General features: G+C 46.2%; 2 protein-coding genes and 1 long non-coding RNA gene across 3 annotated transcripts in view; 2 read left to right on the top strand and 1 right to left on the bottom strand.

Annotated features, from left to right (window-relative positions):
• Positions 1-22,280, bottom strand: part of LOC148775076 (uncharacterized) — a 40,816-nt gene that overhangs the window by 9,875 nt on the left and 8,661 nt on the right. The gene's annotated exons all lie outside the window — the stretch shown is intronic.
• G0S2 (G0/G1 switch 2) lies at positions 8,860-9,626 on the top strand. The gene is made up of 2 exons (XM_055419009.2): positions 8,860-9,008; positions 9,154-9,626. Exon 2 carries the CDS (start codon positions 9,186-9,188, stop codon positions 9,480-9,482), a length of 297 nt encoding a protein of 98 aa, XP_055274984.2. The 5' UTR covers positions 8,860-9,008; positions 9,154-9,185; the 3' UTR covers positions 9,483-9,626.
• The window catches only part of HSD11B1 (hydroxysteroid 11-beta dehydrogenase 1), a 70,014-nt gene continuing 68,124 nt past the window's right edge, over positions 20,391-22,280 (top strand). The window contains exon 1 of the mRNA XM_055419007.2: positions 20,391-20,555. The gene's annotated coding sequence lies outside the window, so the exon portion shown is untranslated. The remainder of the gene's footprint in view (positions 20,556-22,280) is intronic.

Here is a 22,280-nt window from a genome sequence, read left to right on the forward strand (position 1 = left end):
TCTGGTGGTTGAAAAATGAAGGAGCTCCTGTCTGATTCCTCCCAGTCATTCCTTCCAGGGTGTGAGGCATGAGGAAAGAAGAGGACATGGCCTGTTTGAGAAGAGGGGAGAAAGTCTGGGAAAGTCTTTTTGGAGAATAATAAAAATGACTAGGAAAACATTAAGTTATAGCTAACTGCTCATTTTCGATTTGTGATCTTAAATTTATAGAAAATAAACACACTAATTGGACAAATGTCTCCAATTTATTGGGCGCAAATAGATACAGAGCAAATAGCTGACTCCAACCATGGTCAAATCTTTCTGGGTAGACATGAAAGAAACACAGAAAGGCAAGGAAGAACAAGATGTCTTCAGAACGTGCTTATGATGATGGGCCATAAAATCAAAGCCAGATTCTCCTTGTCCTGGGGAATCTTCCACAATCCTCATCAAGTTTTCATTGGGTTTTCTCCTGTCATCCCAGCGGGAGCTCCTAGCATGCTACTTGCATTAGTTCCCTATTGCTGCATAGCAAATTCACAAACTTAGTAGCTTAAAATAATATTCAATTATAAGCTCCCACTTATCTAACTCAGAAGTCTGAGCACAGCAGCTCGGAGACTCCCAAGGCTAATATTCAGGTGGCTACATTCTCATCTAGAGCTCAGGGTCTTCTTTCAAGCTGATGTACCTGCAGGATAATTCAGTTCTTTATGGTTGTAGGACACACATCCCATTTTCTCTCTGGCTGTTAGCAGGGAGCCACTCTCACCCACATTCCTTGCCACATTGCCTCCTTCATCTTCAAAGTTAACAAAGGAGATTTTCCCTCACTTTGAATTCCTTTCACACGTTGAATTTCCTCTTCAGGAAGAGTCCAATTCCTTTGAAGGGCTCACCTGCTAGTTTAGGTCTATGTGGATAATCTCCCTTTCTTAAAAGTAGCTGTGTCAGACTAAAAAACAAACACAATTGTCAGGGATAGTTAGGGATTTGGGGAAGGTCATGTACACACTGCCATATTTAAAACGAATAACCAACAATAACCTATTGTATAGCACACGGACCTCTGCTCAATGTTATGTGCCAAGAACTGTTTTGCTGCCTAAAATTCATCAATGGCTCCCACTGCCTATAGGATAACCAATTCAATCTAAGACAAACTGATCAGTTCAGTTCAGTTGCTCAGTCGTGTCTGATTCTTTACGACCCCATGGACTGCAGCATGCCAGGCTTTCCTGTCCATTACCAATTCCCGGAATTTACTCAAACTCATGTCCATTGAGTTGGTGATGCCATCCTACCATCTCATCATCTGCCGTCCCCTTCTCCTCCTGCCTTTAATCTTTCCCAGAATCAGGGTCTTTTCCAATGAGTCAGTTCTTCGCATCAGGTGGCCAAAGTATTGGAGTTTCAGCTTCAGCACCAGTCCTTCCAATGTATATTCAGGACAGATTTCCTTTAGAATGGACTGGTAGGATCTCCTTGCAGTCCAAGGGATTCTCAAGAGTCTTCTCCAACACCACAGTTCAAAAGCATCAGTTCTTCAGCACTCAGCTTTCTTTATAGTCCAACTCTCACATCCATACATGACCACTGGGAAACTGATAGCTATGACTACACACCTCAAGGAACGATGCATTGTACTAGTCTGAGAACACTGTACTGAGCAAGACAGAAATAGTTCCTACCCTCACAGAGCATACAGTCCTGCAACGGGGACAGACAATAATTATGAAAGGGAAAATGAGGTGGTTGTGTGGGCACATGTAGCAAAGGGAACTAGCCTCATCTGTGCAGTAGGGAATGCCTCCACAAGGGAATCGGGTGGATAGTGACACCTGAAGGATGAGTAAGAGTTCACAAGGTCAAGCAAGGAACATGAAGAAAGTGTTCCCAGGAACACAAACAACAAAGGACCTGACGTTGTGAAAGAACATAACAGTGTGGTTGCCATCGAGAGAGTGAAGGTTGAGGGAAATTATATATATAATAAAGCCAGGAAAAAACAGAGAAGGACAAGATCATGGGTGAACTTACAAGAATCTGGGCCATTATCCAAAGGTCAATGTGGGGTCCACTGAAGGGTTTTAAGGAGAAGGGTGACATGGTTTGATTTTTTTTTTAAGATTACACTGCATTAGATTGGATTGGATTGAATGGATCAAGACCCAAAGCAGACAGATAAGCTTAGAGACACAGTAGCAGTCCAGCTAAGATGATGGGGGCTTTGACTAGGAGAGTGGCAAAGAGGATACAAAGCAAATAAAGTCAAGAGATATTTAAGAGGCAGAATGGCAAATCTTGCTGAATGTTTGCATCTGAGAGGTGACCGAGACAGGGAGCAAAGGATGGTCCCCAGGCTTAGGACCTGAGCAGCTAAGCAAATAGGAAGGCCTAGATTAAGAAAGACAGTGATGCAGGTTTACGGAGTAAAAATATTGAATTTAGCTTTAGACATGGGAAGCCTGATATCTGCAAGATGTCCAGGTGGAAATGGAGAATAGGAAGGGAGACACACGGGTCTAGAGCTCAGATTTGTATTCATCTACAAAGAGGCAGTAATAGGGGCTCAGGAGCACCCTGAATTACCTAAAGAGAGCATGCAGGGTAAGAAAAGAGGCTCCAGGGCGAAGTCCTGAGAAATGCTGACACTGAGAGGTTAGATGAAAAGCAAAAGTGAGAAAAAGAACTAGAGTGTCCATAACAGGACGGCAGGAAAACGAAGAGAATCTGATTGATATCATGGAACCGAGGAGAATGTGCCTCTAGAAGAAGGGAGTGTGCGACCGTTCCCAGGCACGGCAGAAGCCGGTGATCATTCACATAACCGTTCGCGGGAGGCCGCCTGCTTCCTACCAACACTTCCTCCTCCTTTCCCGCCATCTCCCCAAACCCAGCCTTTATGCTCTGACACCCACCTCGCTGACCTTCTCTTGGACCATGCAATGGCTTTCATGCATCCTCCCTTTTTCCTGCTCAGGCCTCTCTCATCCTGAATCCCCAATCCTCAACCCCTCCTTTCCCTCCCAGAATCACCTGGTGAACACTACGTATCCTTTAACACAGCGGTCCCCAAACTTTTTGACGCCAGGGGCCGGTTCCCTGGGAGACCATTTTTCCCGTATGGAGGCGGGGCTGGTAGGGCATGGGGTAGGCGGTAATGCAAGTGATGGGGAGCAAAGAAAAGCGGCGGGTGAAGCTTCACTCACTCACCTACCGCTCACCTCCTGTGGTGTGGCCAGGTTCCTAACAGGCCGTGGACCTTGCTGGACCCTGCTTTAACACCCTAAGCGGCTCAGACGTCATCCACTCTCAGGCCTTCTTTGACCATCTCCTCCCCAAATCGGATCAATACGTTTCTCATTCTATTGGTTTCCCTGGTACACAGTTCTGACTGTGCTCATCCTAGCAGACCGTCATAACTTATTTAACGTCTGGAGTCCTCTACTGGACTAGAAGCTGCTTGAGGACAAGGAGGATTTTGTGCTCTGCTTTTTTTTATAGCTATACTTGACATAGTATCAGACACATGGCTGATACTTCAGCAAAGTATCAGCAAAGGACCTTCCGCAAAGGTCCTGGACCTGACTGCTGCCACTGCCACCTAAGGAATGCGGATGTCCTGGGCCGGGATAAAGGACCACGAGAATAGCGGACATGGAGCGGGAGGCAGACAACCCAAGAGAAAACAATGACTGAATCAACTGCTTCGTTGGTGCCAGACCACTAAGCCCACCCTAGCGCCCCAGTGTTAGCAGGACCCTCCTTTTACAGATGCGCAAATGGAGACTGGAGAAGTTAGGTCACTTGTCCAAGGTCCGACCCTGGCAAGAGGAGCCAGGACTTGAAGGAACCCAAGTCTGACTGACTCCAGAACCCCACACTAAGTCCAGCTAGTACTTGAGCTTGAAGGAAGTTCCTTGCGCAGATTCAAACTTGTAAAGTATAGGGGTTATGTGGGGAGAGAGAGGTTCCAGAGGGAAGGGATATATGTATACATATAGTTGATTCACTTTGTTGTACAGCAGAAACTAACACAACACTGCAAAGCAAGTATACTCCAACAAAAAGTGATTAAAAAAAAAACTTGTAGAGCACAGTACTAGGTGTGTGCTATGTGGGCGGCAGGGCATTTCTCTTTCCAGCCCATGCTGCTGGTTCCAGCAACTAGTGGCTCTGATTGGCCAGAAGCCATGAGGGACAAAAGCAAAATGTCTGTGAAGGGTCTGTTCCTCAGTATTGATTTGTCAAGGCCCTGGGGTCCTGGAAGCAGGTTGGAGGGGTGCCTGAGAGTGAGCCAATCGCTGCAATGTCAGACACTCAGTTGGAAATGGAAGTGAAAGGTGAGGCAGTCAGAGTGGAAGGGGCTGAGCCAAGTTGCCAGGTCTTGGGCAATTTCAAGCCCATGGCTCTGAGCCAAGGACAAGACACTATACCTAAAATAACCTCCCCAAAGAGCCTTTACTGACCATTTTGCCACCATTATCCCCGCTCTGACTTTCAGGTCAATGCGACTAGCTTTGATTGGACTCCATTAGATGTTAGGACTGTGAACGTCACAAAGGCCTGGCCTTCTGCAGACACAGGGAAAGCCCCCAGGACACAAGGCAAGTGCTCTACAAAACCGTACACAATGCAGTGCCAACCTGGGCAGTCCCAGCCACAAAGGCAGCTGGACTTCACAGAACTGGAGAGGGCAGGGTGTTCTGGCGCATGCAGTAGGGGCCTCTTGGGGCACTTAACCCGGAAGGAGGAAGAGCACAAAGAGGAGAGCTTCTCAGATAGGAAGAAGAGGGGCAGCAGAGGTGGGTCACGAGCAACAAGAAGGAATTGTTTCTTGGGCTGTGCAGAACCCGTCTGGGGAGCAAAGGCAACTTGCGGAGAAGAATGAGACATGAAGAGGGAAGATCAGACAGTAGAGTTCCTGGAACCAAGAATATTGACCAAATAAATTTAACACGCAGAATCCAAAAGTTCATCACGTGGGCAATGAGAAACCATCCAGACTTTCAAGAGGCACTTAAGAATAAAAACTTAATTTCAGGGAGATTTATTTGGTGGTAGTGTTTGAGGTGGATTAGAAAACAGAGAACTAAAAACAAACAAATGAAAAAAAAAAAAAAACTGCCCAAAAAGAAAAAAAATACACAAATAAACCCTGAATGCTTCTTTGAGTATCCACTAAAAGTCTGACTGCAGGCAAACTTAATAAACATAGTCTCTTCCCCTGCCAGTCCAGTAGGGAAGACATTCATTAATCTCATAGTTACCTATTAAGGACCTGCTACGTGCCAAGGATTATACTGGGTCCTGGGGATGCAGTGAAGAATAAAACAAAGTTCTGGTCTTCATAAAGGTTATCCTCAGATGGATGCAGAAGAAAACACAGAAGCAAATCAATAATTCAGTTCAGTTCAGTTCAGTTCAGTCGCTCAGTCGTGTCCGACTCTCCGCGACCCCATGAATCACAGCACGCCAGGCCTCCCTGTCCATCACCAACTCCCGGAGTACACTCAAACTCATGTCCACAGAGTCGGTGATGCCATCCAGCCATCTCATTCTCCGTCCTCCCCTTCTCCTCCCGCCCCCAACCTTTCCCAGCATCAGAGTCTTTTCCAGTGAGTCAACTCGTCGCATGAGGTGGCCAAAGTATTGCAGCTTCAGCTTTAGCATCAGTCCCTCCAATGAACATCCAGGATTGATCTCCTTTAGAATGGACTGGTTGGATCTCCTTGCAGTATAAGGGACTCTCAAGAGTCTTCTCCAACACCACAGTTCAAAAGCATCGATTCTTCGGCGATCAGCCTTCTTCACAGTCCAACTCTCACATCCATACATGACCACGGGAAAAACCATTGCCTTGACTAGACGGACCTTGGTTGGCAAAGTAATGTCTCTGCTTTTTAATATACTATCAAGGTTGGTCATAACTTTCCTTCCAAGGAGCAAGCGTCTTTTAATTTCATGGCTGCAATCAGCATCTGCAGTGATTTTGGAGCCCAAAAAAACAAAGTCTGACACTGTTTCCACTGTTTTTCCATCTATTTCCCATGAAGTGATGGGACCAGATGCCATGATCTTTGTTTTCTGAATGTTGAATAATTACATCAATACAAATCCAAGCATGAAGTACTATAAGGAAAATAAAGCAGGGCATTGGGCAGAGAATGGTAGGATAAAGTGGTGTTTACAATTAATGTACATGAAATGAAAGTAACTCAAGAATTTGAATAAACTCTGGGAACCAGTGAAAGACAGAGGAGCCTGGCATGCTGCAGTCCATGGGGGTCACAAAGAGTTGGATACGACTTAACAACTGAACAACAACAAGGGCTCTGGATTGCCTGGAACTGTTTCAGTTTCAGCAGTGCAAGTCCAGCATCTTACAGAAATCCCTCAGCCCTAGGCAAACGGGGATGGTGTGTTGCCCTACAACTGTGACCTTGACTTATATACCCTGTGTCTGACCTGCATGATTCAACATAAGGTTTTGCATCTTTAAAGGGACATCAGCACAGTCAAATCCCATGCTTAGTTTCCCAAGCGTTAGCCAAATTGCTACCCTGGTTGGCCTCTTCCCCACCCAGACAGAGGAGCAGAGTCAGAAATTCCTAGCATTGGTGACCTTGGATTTCTCAACCTTCTATTCCCACCATCTTGCACTCAGCCTTAGCTACCACCTAAATCAGGAACAGCAAATCCACCAGTGACCCCAGTCCTTGCCATTTGCTCCTTTCCTCTGCCCAGCCCTGGCCAGCAAGCTGGTAAGGCCTTCGGGGTCAAAGCTGGGTTATAAGAAGGAAACAGGGGAACTCATCTGAGGTGATCTGGTGTGCCAGAGTTAGTCACAAGAAAGGGGAACCCCAGATAAATTACAGCTTGCTGACCTTGGGAGACGTGCGATTTATGTCTCTTGAGTTACAGAAATACCGGAAATGCTCACCGAAGTGTCAATTTTAGAGTTTTGGGGCCAAAGCTCCAAGGGGCTGACTCACCCTCAGAGCAGAAACCACATGAAAGTCCTGATATTCAGATGACAGCACACGCTCATTCAGAAGTCACAGTATTTCAGACTCACACAGCTCCTGGGAAAGCTCACAGATCACTTCCGCTGATTATTAAAGACTTCTCCAAAATTGTAAGAAAGATTCAAAGAAAATGCCAAGACTGATATTCATCTCCCTGGTTACAGAAGCTTCCTGCCTGACAAGCTTAAAGGAATAATAAGCAGGGGACACAAGCTCCAGGAATCATCCTCATTTGGCCCCTGGTCACCTTGCCTGCTTGTGTACAGATTAAAATGTAGAATTTCAAATCAGCTCTTTAGGTAACCTTGCCCAAGCTGCACACACAAATCCTACTAACTGAACTACAGGGTGAAGGGCAGGTGTTACTGTTGCCTTTTTAAACTCATCTGTCCAGGAAATTGCCTTGGACTCCCAAGAAAAATTACTGTTAAAACTTCCAACAAGCCCAGTATATAATCCCTGCAACAGCCCCTTCCGGGTCCCTCCCCTCGGCGCTCAGCCTGACTGACGTTGCCAGGCTATTGCAAGGTTGCATCAGTGACCAATTTCCCCATCCTCTCCCTGACCTCTCCTTTTCTCTGCTTGAAGGGCTTTGGCCCAGGATCTCTCCTTTTCCCCTACTTGCTAACTCTGATAGATGGATAACCAAAGCTAAACCAGAACCCGCCCCCTGCCCCCCGCAAGGTGATGAAGTTTAATCCTGGTTAAAATCAACCGTACCTTCTTCATGCTTCCAAGGGTATTCTTTACTCTCTAGCTTCTTACCTAAATCTTCTACTCTCACCTTTCTGCTCCCAAACTGTTTCTATGCTAAATGGAGCTGGTACAGCCGTGCTGCTCCCCAGGTCCAGGGGAGTGGCATATAATTGTTGAGGCATGCAGGAAATATTTGCAGTTCAGGACAGCAAACTTTCCCCAAGGCCCACCTGTTCCTGTTTACCTTGCCCCAGTGCTCAACTTCACTTCTTAAATGGTAGTGGGGACAGTCTGGATTTAATGGCAGTTCTCTGATACACAGAAGTACAAACCCCTACAGACACAGACATCACGCCACACACACACACACACACACACACACACACACATCTGTGCATAAAGGGCAGCTTCAATGAATAGTTCTCCATCAAGTGACCCTAGCAATGCAAGCACCCATGACTAAACCAGTTAGACCGGAGAGAAATAAAACTATAAGCACAAACTTCGTTCGTTATGCAGAGCCTGGAGACCCTTTCTGTTTTCATAACCGATCCCTCCTCTTTCCTTCTACCTCAAATCCTTATACCTGCGGGAAAATGACAACCTTTCTTTATGAAAACTAATTTTTCAGTTAAGTGGAACCCAGGGCTTCCCTTGTGGCTCAGCTGGTAAAGAATCCACCTGCAATGCAGGAGACCTGGGTTCACTCCCTGGGTTGGGAAGATCCCCTGGAGAAGGGAAAGGCTACCCACTCCAGTATTCTGGCCTGGAGAATTCCCCGGACTGTACGGTCGATGGGGTCTCAAAGAGTCAGACACGACTGAGCGACTTGCACTTCACTTTCCGGTGTTCTCACCAGGGGTCCTTCCAGACCTCCCCGGATGAGGGAAGCTGTGATCCACCCACACCATTAAGAAAGAGGTCGGGAATGGGCGCGGATTCCTCCCCGGGCTCCAGGTCCTCACCTTTGTACATCCAGGCCCTCCTCCCCGCCCCCGGCCCCCGCCCCCCGCATCCCGGGCCCGTAGTTGCCCGGGCGGCGTGCACAGCTCGTGGCCTCTACCCCAAGGTCCCCGCCCCGCCTCTCCCCTTCCTCCCCCTCCTCTCTCTGGCCAGTGCCCCTGGAGCCCGGGAGGCGGGGCTCGGAGAAACAAATATAAGCGGCCCCGGGGCGCTGACCAGGTGCCAGTTGCAGAGTCCCCCACCCGAGGCTAAGAGGAAGGCGAGGAGAAGCGGAACGCAGACGCGGGGCCCACGCGCACGGCGATCGCCGCCCCAGCTCGGGCGGCGCCCCTGTAGGTGAGCGCGGCGCGGAGGAGCGCGGCTGGACGCGGGGTCCCCGGTGCGCCCCCCACTCCCCGCGGGCCTCCCCGGAGAGAGCCGGGAGCTGCAGCCGGCCTTCGGAGGCTGAAGGGCCCCCTGCCCCGATCCGCTGCTCCCGCAGGTCACCCCCACCCCGAGAGCCCCGCAGCCCAGATGGAGACGGTCCAGGAGCTGATTCCTCTGGCCAAGGAGCTGATGGCGCAGAAGCCCAGCGCGAAGCTGGTGCGAATGTACGTGCTGGGCGGCGTGCTGGCGCTCTTCGGCGCCGTGCTCGGCCTGATGGAGACCGTGTGCGGCCCCTTCACGGCCGCCGGTCGTCGGCGGGAGCGCGAGGCGACCCTGGCCGAGCTGCGGGCCGCCTGCGGGGAGCCGGCCCCGCGGGAGCAAGGCAAGCCGCTGGAGGCCGTCCAGGGCTGCCGGGCCCTGTCCAACCGGCTGCACGCCTCCTAGGAGCTGGGGGTCCGGCGGAGGGAAGGGAAGAGAGACACCCGGACAGGGGCGATTGAGCCAGAGCCGGAAGGGCAGGCTCGAGTGGGCGTCCTGTGCTGTCTGAACTTGCTTCTGAGAAGCCACCGACTTCTAGAAGGGAACTACCACGCGGATCCACCAAAAGGAGCTTGGGATTGAGTTCGCTGCTGTGCAGCACTGCGGGAAGATGCCACGACCAAAGCTAGGTACCTTCGAGCCACCTGAGTGCATCTAGCATTTTGCACCAGGGGAAAGGAGGAGAAACGCTTTTTATATTATTGTTGTTGTTATTATTGTTATTATTATTATTATTACAGTGATTGCGTTTTGAAATAAAAAACGTTTTGTGTATATCTCAGCATCTGATTCCTGAAGGGGGTGGGGGGGCACAGTTGCCTAGCATGGGCTGCAGCGAAGGCTGACATGCTGGGGTCTTACCTGAGCCCAATGGACTGAGTGGTTTCCTGAAGATCAGGCAACTTTTGCTTCACTGGCCCCCGACTCTGATATTGATGTTACAGGCTTGTAAGCCTGTTGAGAATTCATTTTTGCTTTGTGTTAGGAATGGCAAGACAGAAGCTTTTCTAAGTCCCACCAGACTTAGCATTTCGAGCTCAGAAGATAAACAAGCTAGAGTAAGTGAGAGAGGGATGCTGTGTAACTCTAGGGCAGAAAACCTGTTTGCCATCTCACACCTGTGCACCAGAGGGTACTGTTGACAACTTCCTTCCTAACTGTATTTGGAGGGAAACTAGCTGGCTTCGAGGAAAAGAGGGAAGGGAATCTCCCAAGAACATTTAATTGAATGTCTAGCTCTACCCAGCCTTCCTCCTCACAAACTGAATCACAGTGGGAAGCTCTCATTTAAGGGGGGAAAGACTGGTTATCACAGGCTTGAGTCCCCTTCCTCCAGGGACAGAGGTTCCTTTGTGCTAATAACTAGTGCCCGTGGCTCTGTAGGGCTCAGCATATCAGCATAAGACGTGACAAGCAATGGCTCTTAAAGAAGTAGCTAGGGGCAGGAGTCTGAAGCCACTCTCCTCCTGCCCTCACCAGGTATGGACATTTCACGCTCACCATCCACGGCTGTGGATTTCTGCCAAACGTAGCAAGGATCCTGCCATTGCCGCTGACCAGACTGTCTCTCCACCACTACCCTCTTCTGCTCCCCCCGCCCCCCCCTCCCCAGCACACACACCCTTCCACTTTATTTCTGCCAGCTCACATTCTACCCAGTGTTTCTGGCCCTCATCAAGTGGCATGTCTGCCTGAAATCTATCTTTATCACTCCAAACAAAAGAGCAGTGAGATTAATCAAGAGAAAAGACATGGACTTAAAGCAAAAGAATAGCAATGGAACCACTGTTCTCCCGGTTTTCAAGATGGGAAACTTGGCCCTGTATTAAGGAGACGTAACCTCGTCTTAAATGTCCAGAAAACGTCTCAGAAGTTCACCCCATCTTATTATTCTTCCACAGATGCAGCCACTCCTTGGTCCAGCTGTCAGCATCCCAAACCACCTCCCGCAGTCTCTAGTATATTCGCCTCAAAACACTCACTGCGGGACCAGCGTTTCGCCCTTCCTTCATCCTGCTGCTCCTCCATCAAAGGCGTCAGCGCCTAAACTCCTGTCCAGGTTTTCCAGCGTCTCCCTGATCTGCTCACATCTCAGCCCTCCCACCTGAGCCCCCAGGACCCTCCTCGTCCCTTCTGGTCTTTCGGGCCTTTGCTCACATTCCTCTTCCTATGCCCACCCACAGTCCCCACACCTTTGGCAACCATAAACCTCAGGTTCCCCAAGAGAGGGATAGTTTCAAGTATTGCGCTTCTTGTCAAACTGTACTCACGTATTCCGGATTTTGGTTTAGAAGGCAATGCCTATCATTTTTGTTTGCCTATATATCAAACTACATAAATTTTACATATGTCCCTAAATATACAGGAAATGCCTGTGTATTTTTAGCTTTGGAGGTTATGCCTCACGTCTGTACATGGACAAACTACCCAACCCAGTTAAATCCAAGCCACCAAAATCTTACGTGTCCTCACTGACCTCGTCATTGTTCTGACTTCGTTCAGCCTGGGTCTCACAGTGGATCACACAGCAACGGGCTCTGTAGTCCCTGTTGTTTTACGGAGGTGGCCATCTCTCTTACAGTCTTCTTTGTGTCTTTCACATTTTTAAAGCTTTTTTTAAATTGTGGTTAAAGTCACATAAAACATACTATCTTAACCATATTCCACTTTACAGTTCAGTAGCACTAAGCAGATTCACATTGTTGTACAACTCCCAACCATCATCCATCTTTCAAATTTCTCGCCTTCCTAAACTGAGACTCTGTCCCCGTTAAACACTAACTCCCCGTTCCTTCTCCCCACCCCCACACCACCCGACCCCTGGCACCTACCAGTGGAATTTCTGCCCCTATGAATTTGGCTATGCTAAGTACCTCGTGTACGTGGAATCAAACGTTATTTGTCTGCACCTTATATATATATGTACTGGAACGCACTGCTAAGGTTAATGTATGTCCTGCAAACAGAGTGTCCCCTTTGCCCCTGTGCCGCTCAGTAGTCCTCATTAGCTGTCTGTTTTGCGCACAGCAGTGCATCTGTGTCAATCTCAGTCTTTCCACTTATCTCACCCCTCATGTCCCCCCTTGGTACCTGTATGTTTGTTCTCTACATCTACGTCTCTATTTCTGCTTTGCAATTAGGCTCAACTGAACTGTACACTATTCTGGAGAAGGCAATGGCAAGCCACCCCAGTACTCTTGCCTAGAAAATCCCATGGATGGAGGAGCCTGGTGGGCTGCAGTCCCTGGGGTCGCTACGAGTCAGACATGACTGAGCGACTTCACTTTCACTTTTCACTTTCACACATTGGAGAAGGAAATGGCAACCCACTCCAGTGTTCTTGCCTGGAGAATCCCAGGGACAGGGGAGCCCGGTGGGCTTCCGTCTATGGGGTCACACAGAGTCGGACACGACTGAAGTGACTTAGCGGCAGCAGCAGCAGTACACTATTCTAGATTTCACATACAGGCATTAACATAAAATATTTTGTTTCTCGCTTTCTGACTTACTTCACTGTGCCTGACAGTCTCTTGGTTCATTCCCATCTCGGCAAATGGCACAGTTTCATTCCTTTTTATGGCTGAGTAATATTCCACTGTATACAGGTGTCACATCTTCTTTATCCATTCCTCTGTCAATGAACATCTAGGTTGCTGCCACGTCCTGGTTCTTGTAAATAGTGCTGCAGTGAACATCGGGGTGCATGTATCTTTCAGAATTATGGTTTTCTCCAGGTATAAGCACAGGAGTGGGACTGCTGGGTCATATGGTAATTTTATTTTTAGTTTTTTTAAGGGAGCCTCGATACGGTTCTCCACAGTGGCTATACCAATTTGCATTCTCACCAACAGTGTGGAAAAGTTCCCTTTTCTCCACATCCTCTCCAGCATTTACTGTTTGTAGAATTTTTGATGATGGCCTTTCCGGCCAGTGTGAAGTATTACCTCATTGTAGTTTTGATTTGCATTTCTCTAATAACTTTGGCCGCCTCATGCGACAAGTTGACTCATTGGAAAAGACCCTGATGCTGGAGGGATTGGGGGCAGGAGGAAACAGGGATGGCAGAGGATGAGATGGCTGGATGGCATCACCGACTCGATGGACATGAGTTTGAGTGAACTCCGGGAGTTGGTGATGGACAGGGAGGCCTGGCGTGCTGTGATTCATGGGGTCGCGGGGAGTCGGACACGACTGAGCGACTGAACTGAATAGTGATACTGAGCATCTTCTCATGTGCCTCTTGGCCATCTCTATGCCTTCATTACAGAAATGTCTATTTAGGTCTTCTGCTCATTTTTTTCATTGCATTTTTTGTTTGTTTGTTTGTTTGGTATCGACTGCATGAGTTGTTTGTTTTGGAAACTAAACCCTTGCAAGTTTCTTTATTTGCAAATATTTTCTCCCACTCTGAGGGTTGTCTTTTCATCTTGTTTGTGGTTTCCTTTGTTGTGAAAAAGGGTTTAAGTTTACCTAGGTACCATTTGTTTATTTTCATTTTTATTGTCATTATTCTAGGAGGTGGATCAAAAAAGATCTTCCTGCAATTTATGTCAAAGAGTATTCTGCCTATGTTTTCCTCTAAGAGTTTTATAGTGTCCAGCCTTACGTTTAGGTCTTTAAACCATTTTGAATGTGGTTTTGTGTATAGTGTTAAGGAGCATTCTAATTTCATTCTTCTGCATTTAGTAGTCCTGGATGGTATCACCGACTCTGTGGACATGAGTTTGAGTGAACTCCGGGAGTTGGTGATGGACAGGGAGGCCTGGCGTGCTGTGATTCATGGGGTCGCAGAGAGTCGGACACGACTGAGCGACTGAACTGAATTGAACTGAACTGAACTGACATTTAGTAGTCCAGTTTTCCCAGCCCCACTTATTGAAGAGAGGTCTTTTCTCTGCTGTATGGTCTTGCCTCCTTTGCTAGGGATTAGGTGACCATAGGTGCATGGGTTTATCTCTGGGCATTCTATTCTCTACCACTGAGCTCTGTTTCTGATTTCTGCCAGAACCATGCTGCCTTGGTTACTATAGATCTGTGGTATAGTCTGAAGTTAGGGAGCTTCATGCCTCCAGCTCCATTTTTCTTTCTCAAGATTCTTTGGCTATTGGGGGTATTTTGTATTTTCTTACAGTGTCAAAATTTTTGTTCTAAGTCTGTGAAAACACCATTGGCAATTGACAAGGACTGCATTGAACCTGTAGATTTCTTTGGGCAGTATAATCGTTTTGGCAATGCTGATTCTGCCCATCCAGGAACATGGTGCACCTCCCCGTCTGTCTGTGTCACCTTTGACTCCTTCCATCACTGTTTTATGGTTTTCTGAGCACAGGCCTTCTGGCTCCTTGTTCTTGTTGCTATTCAGATGCTAAGTCATATCCGATTCTTTACTGCCGCATGGAGTGCGGCATGCCAGGCCTTCCTGTCCCTCACGATCTCCAGGAGTTTGCCCAAGTTCATGCCCATTGAATCCATGATGCCATCGAACCATCTCATTCTCTGTCACCTCTTCTCCTTTTGCCTTCAATCCTTCCCACCATGAGGGTCTTCTCCAATGAGTCGGCGCTTTGCATCAGGTAGACAAAGTATTGGAGCTTCAGGATCAGTCCTTCCAATGAGTAATCTGGGTTGATTTCCCTTAGGATTGACTGGTTTCATCTCCTCACTGTCCAAGGGACTCTCAAGAGTCTTCTCCAGCACCACAATTTGAAAGCATCAGTTCTTTGGTGTTCAGCCTTCTTTATGGTCCAGTTCTCACATCTGCACACGACTACTGGAAAAACCATAGCTTTAACTATACTGACCTTCATCGACAAAGTGCTGTCTTTGCTTTTTAATATACTAAGTTTGTTATAGCTTTCCTTCCAAGAAGCAAACGTCTTTTAATTTCATGGATACAGTCACCATCTGCAGTGATTTTGGAGCCCCCAAAATAAAATCTGTCACTGTTTCCACTTCTTCCCCATCTATTTGCCATGAAGTAATGGGACCGGATGTCATGATCTTAGCTTTTTGAATGTTGAGTTTTAAACCAGCTTTTTCACTCTCCTCCTTCACCCTCATCAAGAGGCTCGTTAAGTCCCTCTTCACTTTCTGCCATTAGAGTGGTATCATCTGCATATCCAAGGTTGTTGATATTTCTCCCAGCAATCTCGATTCCAGCTTGAAACTGGAATCCAGCCCAGTATTTCACATGATGAACTCTGTATATAAATTAAATAAACAAGGTGACAATATACAGTCTTATCATCCTCCTTTCCCAACTTTGAACCAGTCAGTTGTTCCATCTCTGGGTCTAACTGTTGCTTCTCGACTCTGCATACAGGTTTCTCAGGAGACAGGTAAGGTGGAACTATGAAGGGGAAAAACCTGCTTAGATCCGAGTAATCTGGGCAGATAAAAGTCTAGAAGGCCTTTCACATACAGAATAATTGAATGGATGTAGATAAAATAAAATACAGTAGTGTCACATAAAAATCACTTTCAAATATTTGAAGGGCTACCACATAGACGCGACGCGAGAGACACCGGCCCCGGCGGCGCAGACGCGACGCGAGAGACGCCGGCCCCGGCGGCGCAGACGCGACGCGAGAGACGCCGGCCGCGGCGGCGCAGACGCGACGCGAGAGACGCCGGCCCCGGCGGCGCAGACGCGACGCGAGAGACGCCGGCCCCGGCGGCGCAGACGCGACGCGAGAGACGCCGGCCCCGGCGGCGCAGACGCGACGCGAGAGACGCCGGCCCCGGCGGCGCAGACGCGACGCGAGAGACGCCGGCCCCGGCGGCGCAGACGCGACGCGAGAGACGCCGGCCCCGGCGGCGCAGACGCGACGCGAGAGACGCCGGCCCCGGCGGCGCAGACGCGACGCGAGAGACGCCGGCCCCGGCGCAATGAACCACGCAAAGAGGTGCAGCTGTGAGGAGCTACCCCACGCCTGAGGCCAGGGCCGGCGGCCGAGAGGAGCTACCCCACGTCCAACAGGCGGTGGCTGCGCGGGCGCAGGAGGGCCGAGAGGAGCTACTCCGCGTTCAAGGTCAGGAGGGGCGGCCTTGAGGAGATACCCCTCTTCCAAGGTAAGGTACAGCGGCTGCACTTTGCTGGAGCGGCTGTGAGGAGATTTTCCACGACCAAGGTAAGAGAAACCCAAATAAGACGGTAGGTATTGCTAGGGGGCACCAGAGGGCGGACAGACTGATACCATAATCACAGGAAACTAGTCGATCTGATCACATGGACCACAGCCGAATGTGGTCCACTGGAGAAGGGAATGGCAAACCACTTCAGTATACTTGCCTTGAGAACCCCATGAACAGTAACAAAGGGCAAAATGATAGGATACTGAATGAGGAATTCCCCAGGTCAGTAGGTGCCCAGTATGCTACTGGAGCTCAGTGGAGAAATAACTATAGAAGGAATAAAGGGATGGAGCAAAAGCAAAACCAATACCCAGTTGTGGATGTGACCGATGATAGAAGCAAGGTCCGATGCTATAAAGAGCAATATTGCATAGGAACCTGGAATGTTAGGTCCATGAATCAAGGCAAATTGGAAGTGGTCAAACAGGAGATGGCAAGAGTGAACGTCGACATTCTAGGAATCAGTGAATTAAAATGGACTGGAATGGGTGAATTGAACTCGGATGACCATTATATCTACTACTGTGGGCAGGAATCCCTTAGAAGAAATGGAGTAGCCATCATGGTCAACAAAAGAGTCCGAAATGCAGTACTTGGATGCAATCTTAAAAATGACAGAATGATTTGTGTTCGTTTCCAAGCAAACCATTCAATATTACAGTAATCCAGGCCTATGCCCCAACCAGTAATGCTGAAGAAGCCGAAGTTAATCGGTTCTATGAAGATCTACAAGACCTTTTAGAACTAACACCCAAAAAAGATGTCCTTTTCATTATAGGGGACTGGAATGCAAAAGTAGGAAGTCAAGAAACACCTGGAGTAACTGGCAAATTTGGCCTTGGAGCATGGAATGAAGCAAGGCAAAGGCTAATAGAGTTTTGTCAAGAGAATGCACTGGTCATAGCAAACACCCTCTTCCAACAACACAAGAGAAGACTCTACACATGGACATCACCAGATGGTCAACACCGAAATCAGATTGATTATATTCTTTGCAACCAAAGATGGAGAAGCTGTATACAGTTAGCGAAAACAAGACCAGGAGCTGACTGTGGCTCAGATCATGAACTCCTTATTGCCAAATTCAGACTTAAATTGAAGAAAGTAGGGAAAATCACTAGACCATTCAGGTATGACCTCAGTCAAATCCCTTATGATTATACAGTGGAAGTGAGAAATAGATTTAAGGGACTAGATCTGATTGATAGAATGCCTGATGAACTCTGGACAGAGGTTCGTGACATTGTACAGGAGACAGGGACCAAGACCATCCCCATGGAAAAGAAATGCAGAAGAGCGAAATGGCTGTCTGAGGAGGCCTTACAAATAGCTGTGAAAAGAAGAGAGGCAAAAAGCAAAGGAGAAAAGGAAAGATATAAGCATCTGAATGCAGAGTTCCAAAGAATAGCAAGGAGAGATAAGAAAGACTTCCTCAGTGATCAATGCAAAGAAATAGAGAAAAACAACAGAATGGGAAAAACAAGAGACCTCTTCAAGAAAATTAGAGATTCCAAGGGAACATTTCATGCAAAGATGGGCTCAATAAAGGACAGAAATGGTATGGACCTAACAGAAGCAGAAGATATTAAGAAGAGGTGGCAGGAATACACAGAAGAACTGTACAAAAAAGATCTTCACGACCAAGATAGTCACGATAACATAATCACTGACCTAGAGCCAGACATCTTGGAATGAGAAGTCAAGTGGGCCTTAGAAAGCATCACTACTAACAAAGCTAGTGGAGGTGATGGAATTCCAATTGAGCTATTTCAAGTCTTGAATGATGATGCTGTGAAAGTGCTGCACTCAATATGCCAGCAGATTTGGGAAACTCAGCAGTGGCCACAGGGCTGGAAGAGGTCAGTCTTCATTCCAATCCCAAAGAAAGGCAATGCCAAAGAATGCTCAAACTTCCGCTCAATTGCACTCATCTCACACGCTAGTAAAGTGATGCTCAAAATTCTCCAAGCCAGGCTTCAGCAGTATGTAAACCGTGAACTCCCAGATGTTCAAGCAGGTTTTAGAAAAGGCAGAGGCACCAGAGATCGAATTGCCAACATCCGCTGGATCATGGAGAAAGCAAGAGAGTTTCAGAAAAACATCTATTTCTGCTTCATTGACTATGCCAAAGCCTTTGACTGTGTCAATCACAATAAACTGTGGAACATGCTGAAAGAGATGGGAATACCAGACCACCTGACCTGCCTCTTGAGAAACCTGTATGCAGGTCAGGAAGCAACAGTCAGAACTGTACATGGAACAACAGACTGGTTCCAAATAGGAAAAGTAGTACGTCAAGGCTGTATATTGTCACCTTGCTTATTTAACTTATATGCAGAGTACATCATGAGGAACGCTGGGCTGGAAGAAGCACAAGCTGGAATCAAGATTGCTGGGAGAAATATCAATAACCTCAGATATGCAGATGACACTACCCTTATGGCAGAAAGTGAAGAGGAACTCAAAAGCCTCTTGATGAAAGTGAAAGAGGAGAGTGAAAAGGTTGGCTTGAAGCTCAACATTCAGAAAACAAAGATCATGGCATCTGGTCCCATCACTTCATGGGAAATAGATGGAAAAACAGTGGAAACAGTGTCAGACTTTACTTTTTTGGGCTCCAAAATCACTGCAGATGCTGATTGCAGCCATGAAATTAAAAGACGCTTGCTCCTTGGAAGGAAAGTTATGACCAACCTTGATAGTATACTGAAAAGCAGAGACATTACTTTGCCAACCAAGGTCCGTCTAGTCAAGGCTATGGTTTTTCCCGTGGTCATGTATGCATGTGAGAGTTGGACTGTGAAGAAGGCTGATCGCCGAAGAATCAATGCTTTTGAACAGTGGTGTTGGAGAAGACTCTTGAGAGTCCCTTATACTGCAAGGAGATCCAACCAGTCCATTCTAAAGGAGATCAATCCTGGATGTTCTTTGGAGGGACTGATGCTAAAGCTGAAACTGCAGTACTTTGGCCACCTCATGCGACGGGTTGACTCACTGGAAAAGACTCTGATGCTGGGAAGGGTTGGGGGCGGGAGGAGAAGGGGACGACCGAGAATGAGATGGCTGGATGGCATCACCGACTCTTGTGGACATGGGTTTGAGTGAACTCCGGGAGTTGGTGATGGACAGGGAGGCCTGGCGTGCTGTGATTCATGGGGTCGCGGAGAGTCGGACACGACTGAGCGACTGAACTGAACTGAACCACATTGGTCCAACAAAGTCCAATAAAATACACTTATTTTATATGGCTTGAAAAACGCAGAACTAAAACTAGCAAGTAGGCGTACAAGGGAGAAGATCATAAGTCATTAAGAAATCAGAGTAATTCAAAACGTAATGAGTCGCCTTGTGATATGTATTAAGCTCCCCTTTACTAAAAATGCCCAAGCAAAGGAGGCAAGGGAAGGGACAAACTGCACAGGAGATTTCTAAACTTGGAGGGCAGTTAGTTATATGATTTCTGAGGCCCCATCCAGTTATACGATGCTAGGATTCTGTTTGATACAACCACAAAATAGGGACTGCATTCCCCATCCCAGCCTGCTTCTCTAGAACCCACTCTCCTCCTCTCTGTTTTCAACTCTTCTTTGCTCTTTTTCTTAGCCATGTTGACAAATATTTTCTTTCTTGCTAGAAGACTATTAAAAGTAATGAATTTAACTAAAAACAAATGATTTCCTGTTTACTTAATTTAAAAATATACTATTTCCTGATAAAGTTTACTTAACTAAAGCTCTTTTCTCTTAGCAAATACCTTAACCTCATAGTTGAATCTAATCTTCCTCACAGTTAGTCCCAGTGAGAGTTATCAGTCACCTTGCTCTTTACAAAACACAACAAAACATAAGTAATATATATACACAGTTTTGTGCTATTAATATGAATAAATATATATACAGAATTTTGTGCTAATATCAGATGTGAATTTGTACTATGTTCTAGTGAAAACAAATAGCAGATATTAGCTGCGCAAATACTTAAAAGTTTCACACTTTCTTAGGGAAAATTTGATTGTTGTTTAATTATAGTAAACAGAACCAAGTATTAAATCCACTGGCTCCATAAATCACGACTCCCCTCAGGTAGCACGCTTTTTTGAGCCAACCAATCAGTAACAGTCCCTCACTGTTGACTGTCATTTAACCAGGAACTGACTCACCCCATAAATATATTTCAGAGTGCCAACCAATCAACAAATAAATATGCTGCTACAGATGAGGTCAGCCCACTTATGTCTGGGAAAGTACACCAAACTCTGAACTTCATGCTTTCTCAAAAACCAAAAGATACACTTACTAGCTTCCTCGTGTCCAAACTCTACTTGTCCTTCAGATCTGCTTTGAGGTAAGTCAGTCTCAACAATAATCTGAATTTGACTGGTTACACTGAGGTCTCACTGCTTCTATAATTTCTAATCAAGTATGTCTTTGTATAAAATCATTAGATCCCAGTCTTTGTGTAAAGGAATTAGAAATATTAGTTTACAGGTGCACATTTTGGTAAATAATTATACCAGGGCCTTTGTATAAGGTCATTAGACATTTTATCTGAAAGGTATGTGGTGTGTGTATCCTCAGTTGCTTAGTCGTGTCCAATTCTTTGTGATCCCATGGACTTGTAGTCTGCCAGGCTTCTCTGTCCATGGAATTTACTATTAAGTAATCAGACATAGGTCTTATATAAGTTCATTAGACTCTTTTTTTTTTGGAGGCATACCTTTTGATAACTGTATTTGCTATGAAACTACTATTCCCCTGCTTCTCACTTTGCTTTTGCTTTTGTTTATCAATATTATGAAGTTTATTTTACATGTTTTTGCTTTGTACTGAAATGCCTTGTTTCTGATATACAAGTAAAGAAGTGTTCCATATGGAATGGCCCAATAAGTCACCATTCAATCCAAGCTGATCCTTGGGGATAATAGTTGGAATTCCATTAGACTAGTGACCAACTGAGGACAAGGTAAATGATCACACTTGGCTTTGGGTTCCCTTCAAAACTTTCATGGGAGCACTCTTTGCTCACCAAGGTGTGAAAGAAGGTCATTTTTTCATCTCTATTCTGGGCGGGAAATTGTCAGGTGGCATGCATGGCCCTTTCCTAACTTTTGCTTAGAAAGGGAATCCAAGATACCCATTCAGAGGCACACATCCTTACTAAATAGCCTTTCTTGGGTTCTTCTACATCAAATCTGCAAGCTTCTCTTGGAAGGATTCCTGCTTTCTTGTTGCACTATAACCTCTACTCTTGTGTTTACTTTGATAAAGGGCAAACATTTGGGTACAGAGTAACAACAGTCAGCATGGCACTTTTGACATACCAAAATAAATAAATTAATTCATTTTAGAGGAGCACCTAAATAAATTAGTACATTTAAGAGGAACTCCTGAAATTTAAGAGTCAGAAGTTTGCTTTGATTAGTATGCTGGGGACAAAAAAAAAAACCAAAATTCCAATCCAGCATGGTCTGTTTCAAAGACTCTAATATTTTCTGAAAGCAACCTTATTTCACTTCTCTCTCTTCCACTCACCTTTCCCTGACCTTCTATAGGAGCCCTTTTTTCAGAGTTTTATTTGAAAAAGAAACAATTACATTGTAAATTTGCTAAGCCAAAAGGCAGTCTTAAAGAACTTAAAATTTAAAACCCTGGTCTGGAGCCATATTAAAAGTTAAAATTAAGGATTTTCCTAAATCTTAGCAAGTCACATAAAAATTTTTTACATAACTTAGGATTTTATTGGGTACTTGTTGTTCTGGACTAGATCTTTACCAACTAGTTCAATAAATTGTTAATCCTTCAGCTGGAGAAAAATATTTAAAAATAGCAGGGTTAAGAAAGGAAAAATTTAAATAACTCAACTGTGTAAAATGAAAAAAGAAAGTGCTTTAAGAAATCAAGAAAAAAATAGAAAACGTAGCACAAAAAACAATTCCAAAAACCTTTCTTTGAAAGATATAGTGGACAAAAATTAAAAATAATAAACTAAAAATGAAAACAGACTTCAGGAAATTTTCAAAGAGCATTCTGGAGTAGACCCAACAGTTGAAATAAAAGGATACTTGTCTTT

Source organism: Moschus berezovskii, chromosome 17 (assembly GCF_049115385.1).
Source record: "Moschus berezovskii isolate FMDL1 chromosome 17, NW_MosBer_1.0, whole genome shotgun sequence".
Classification (NCBI taxonomy): domain Eukaryota; kingdom Metazoa; phylum Chordata; class Mammalia; order Artiodactyla; family Moschidae; genus Moschus; species Moschus berezovskii.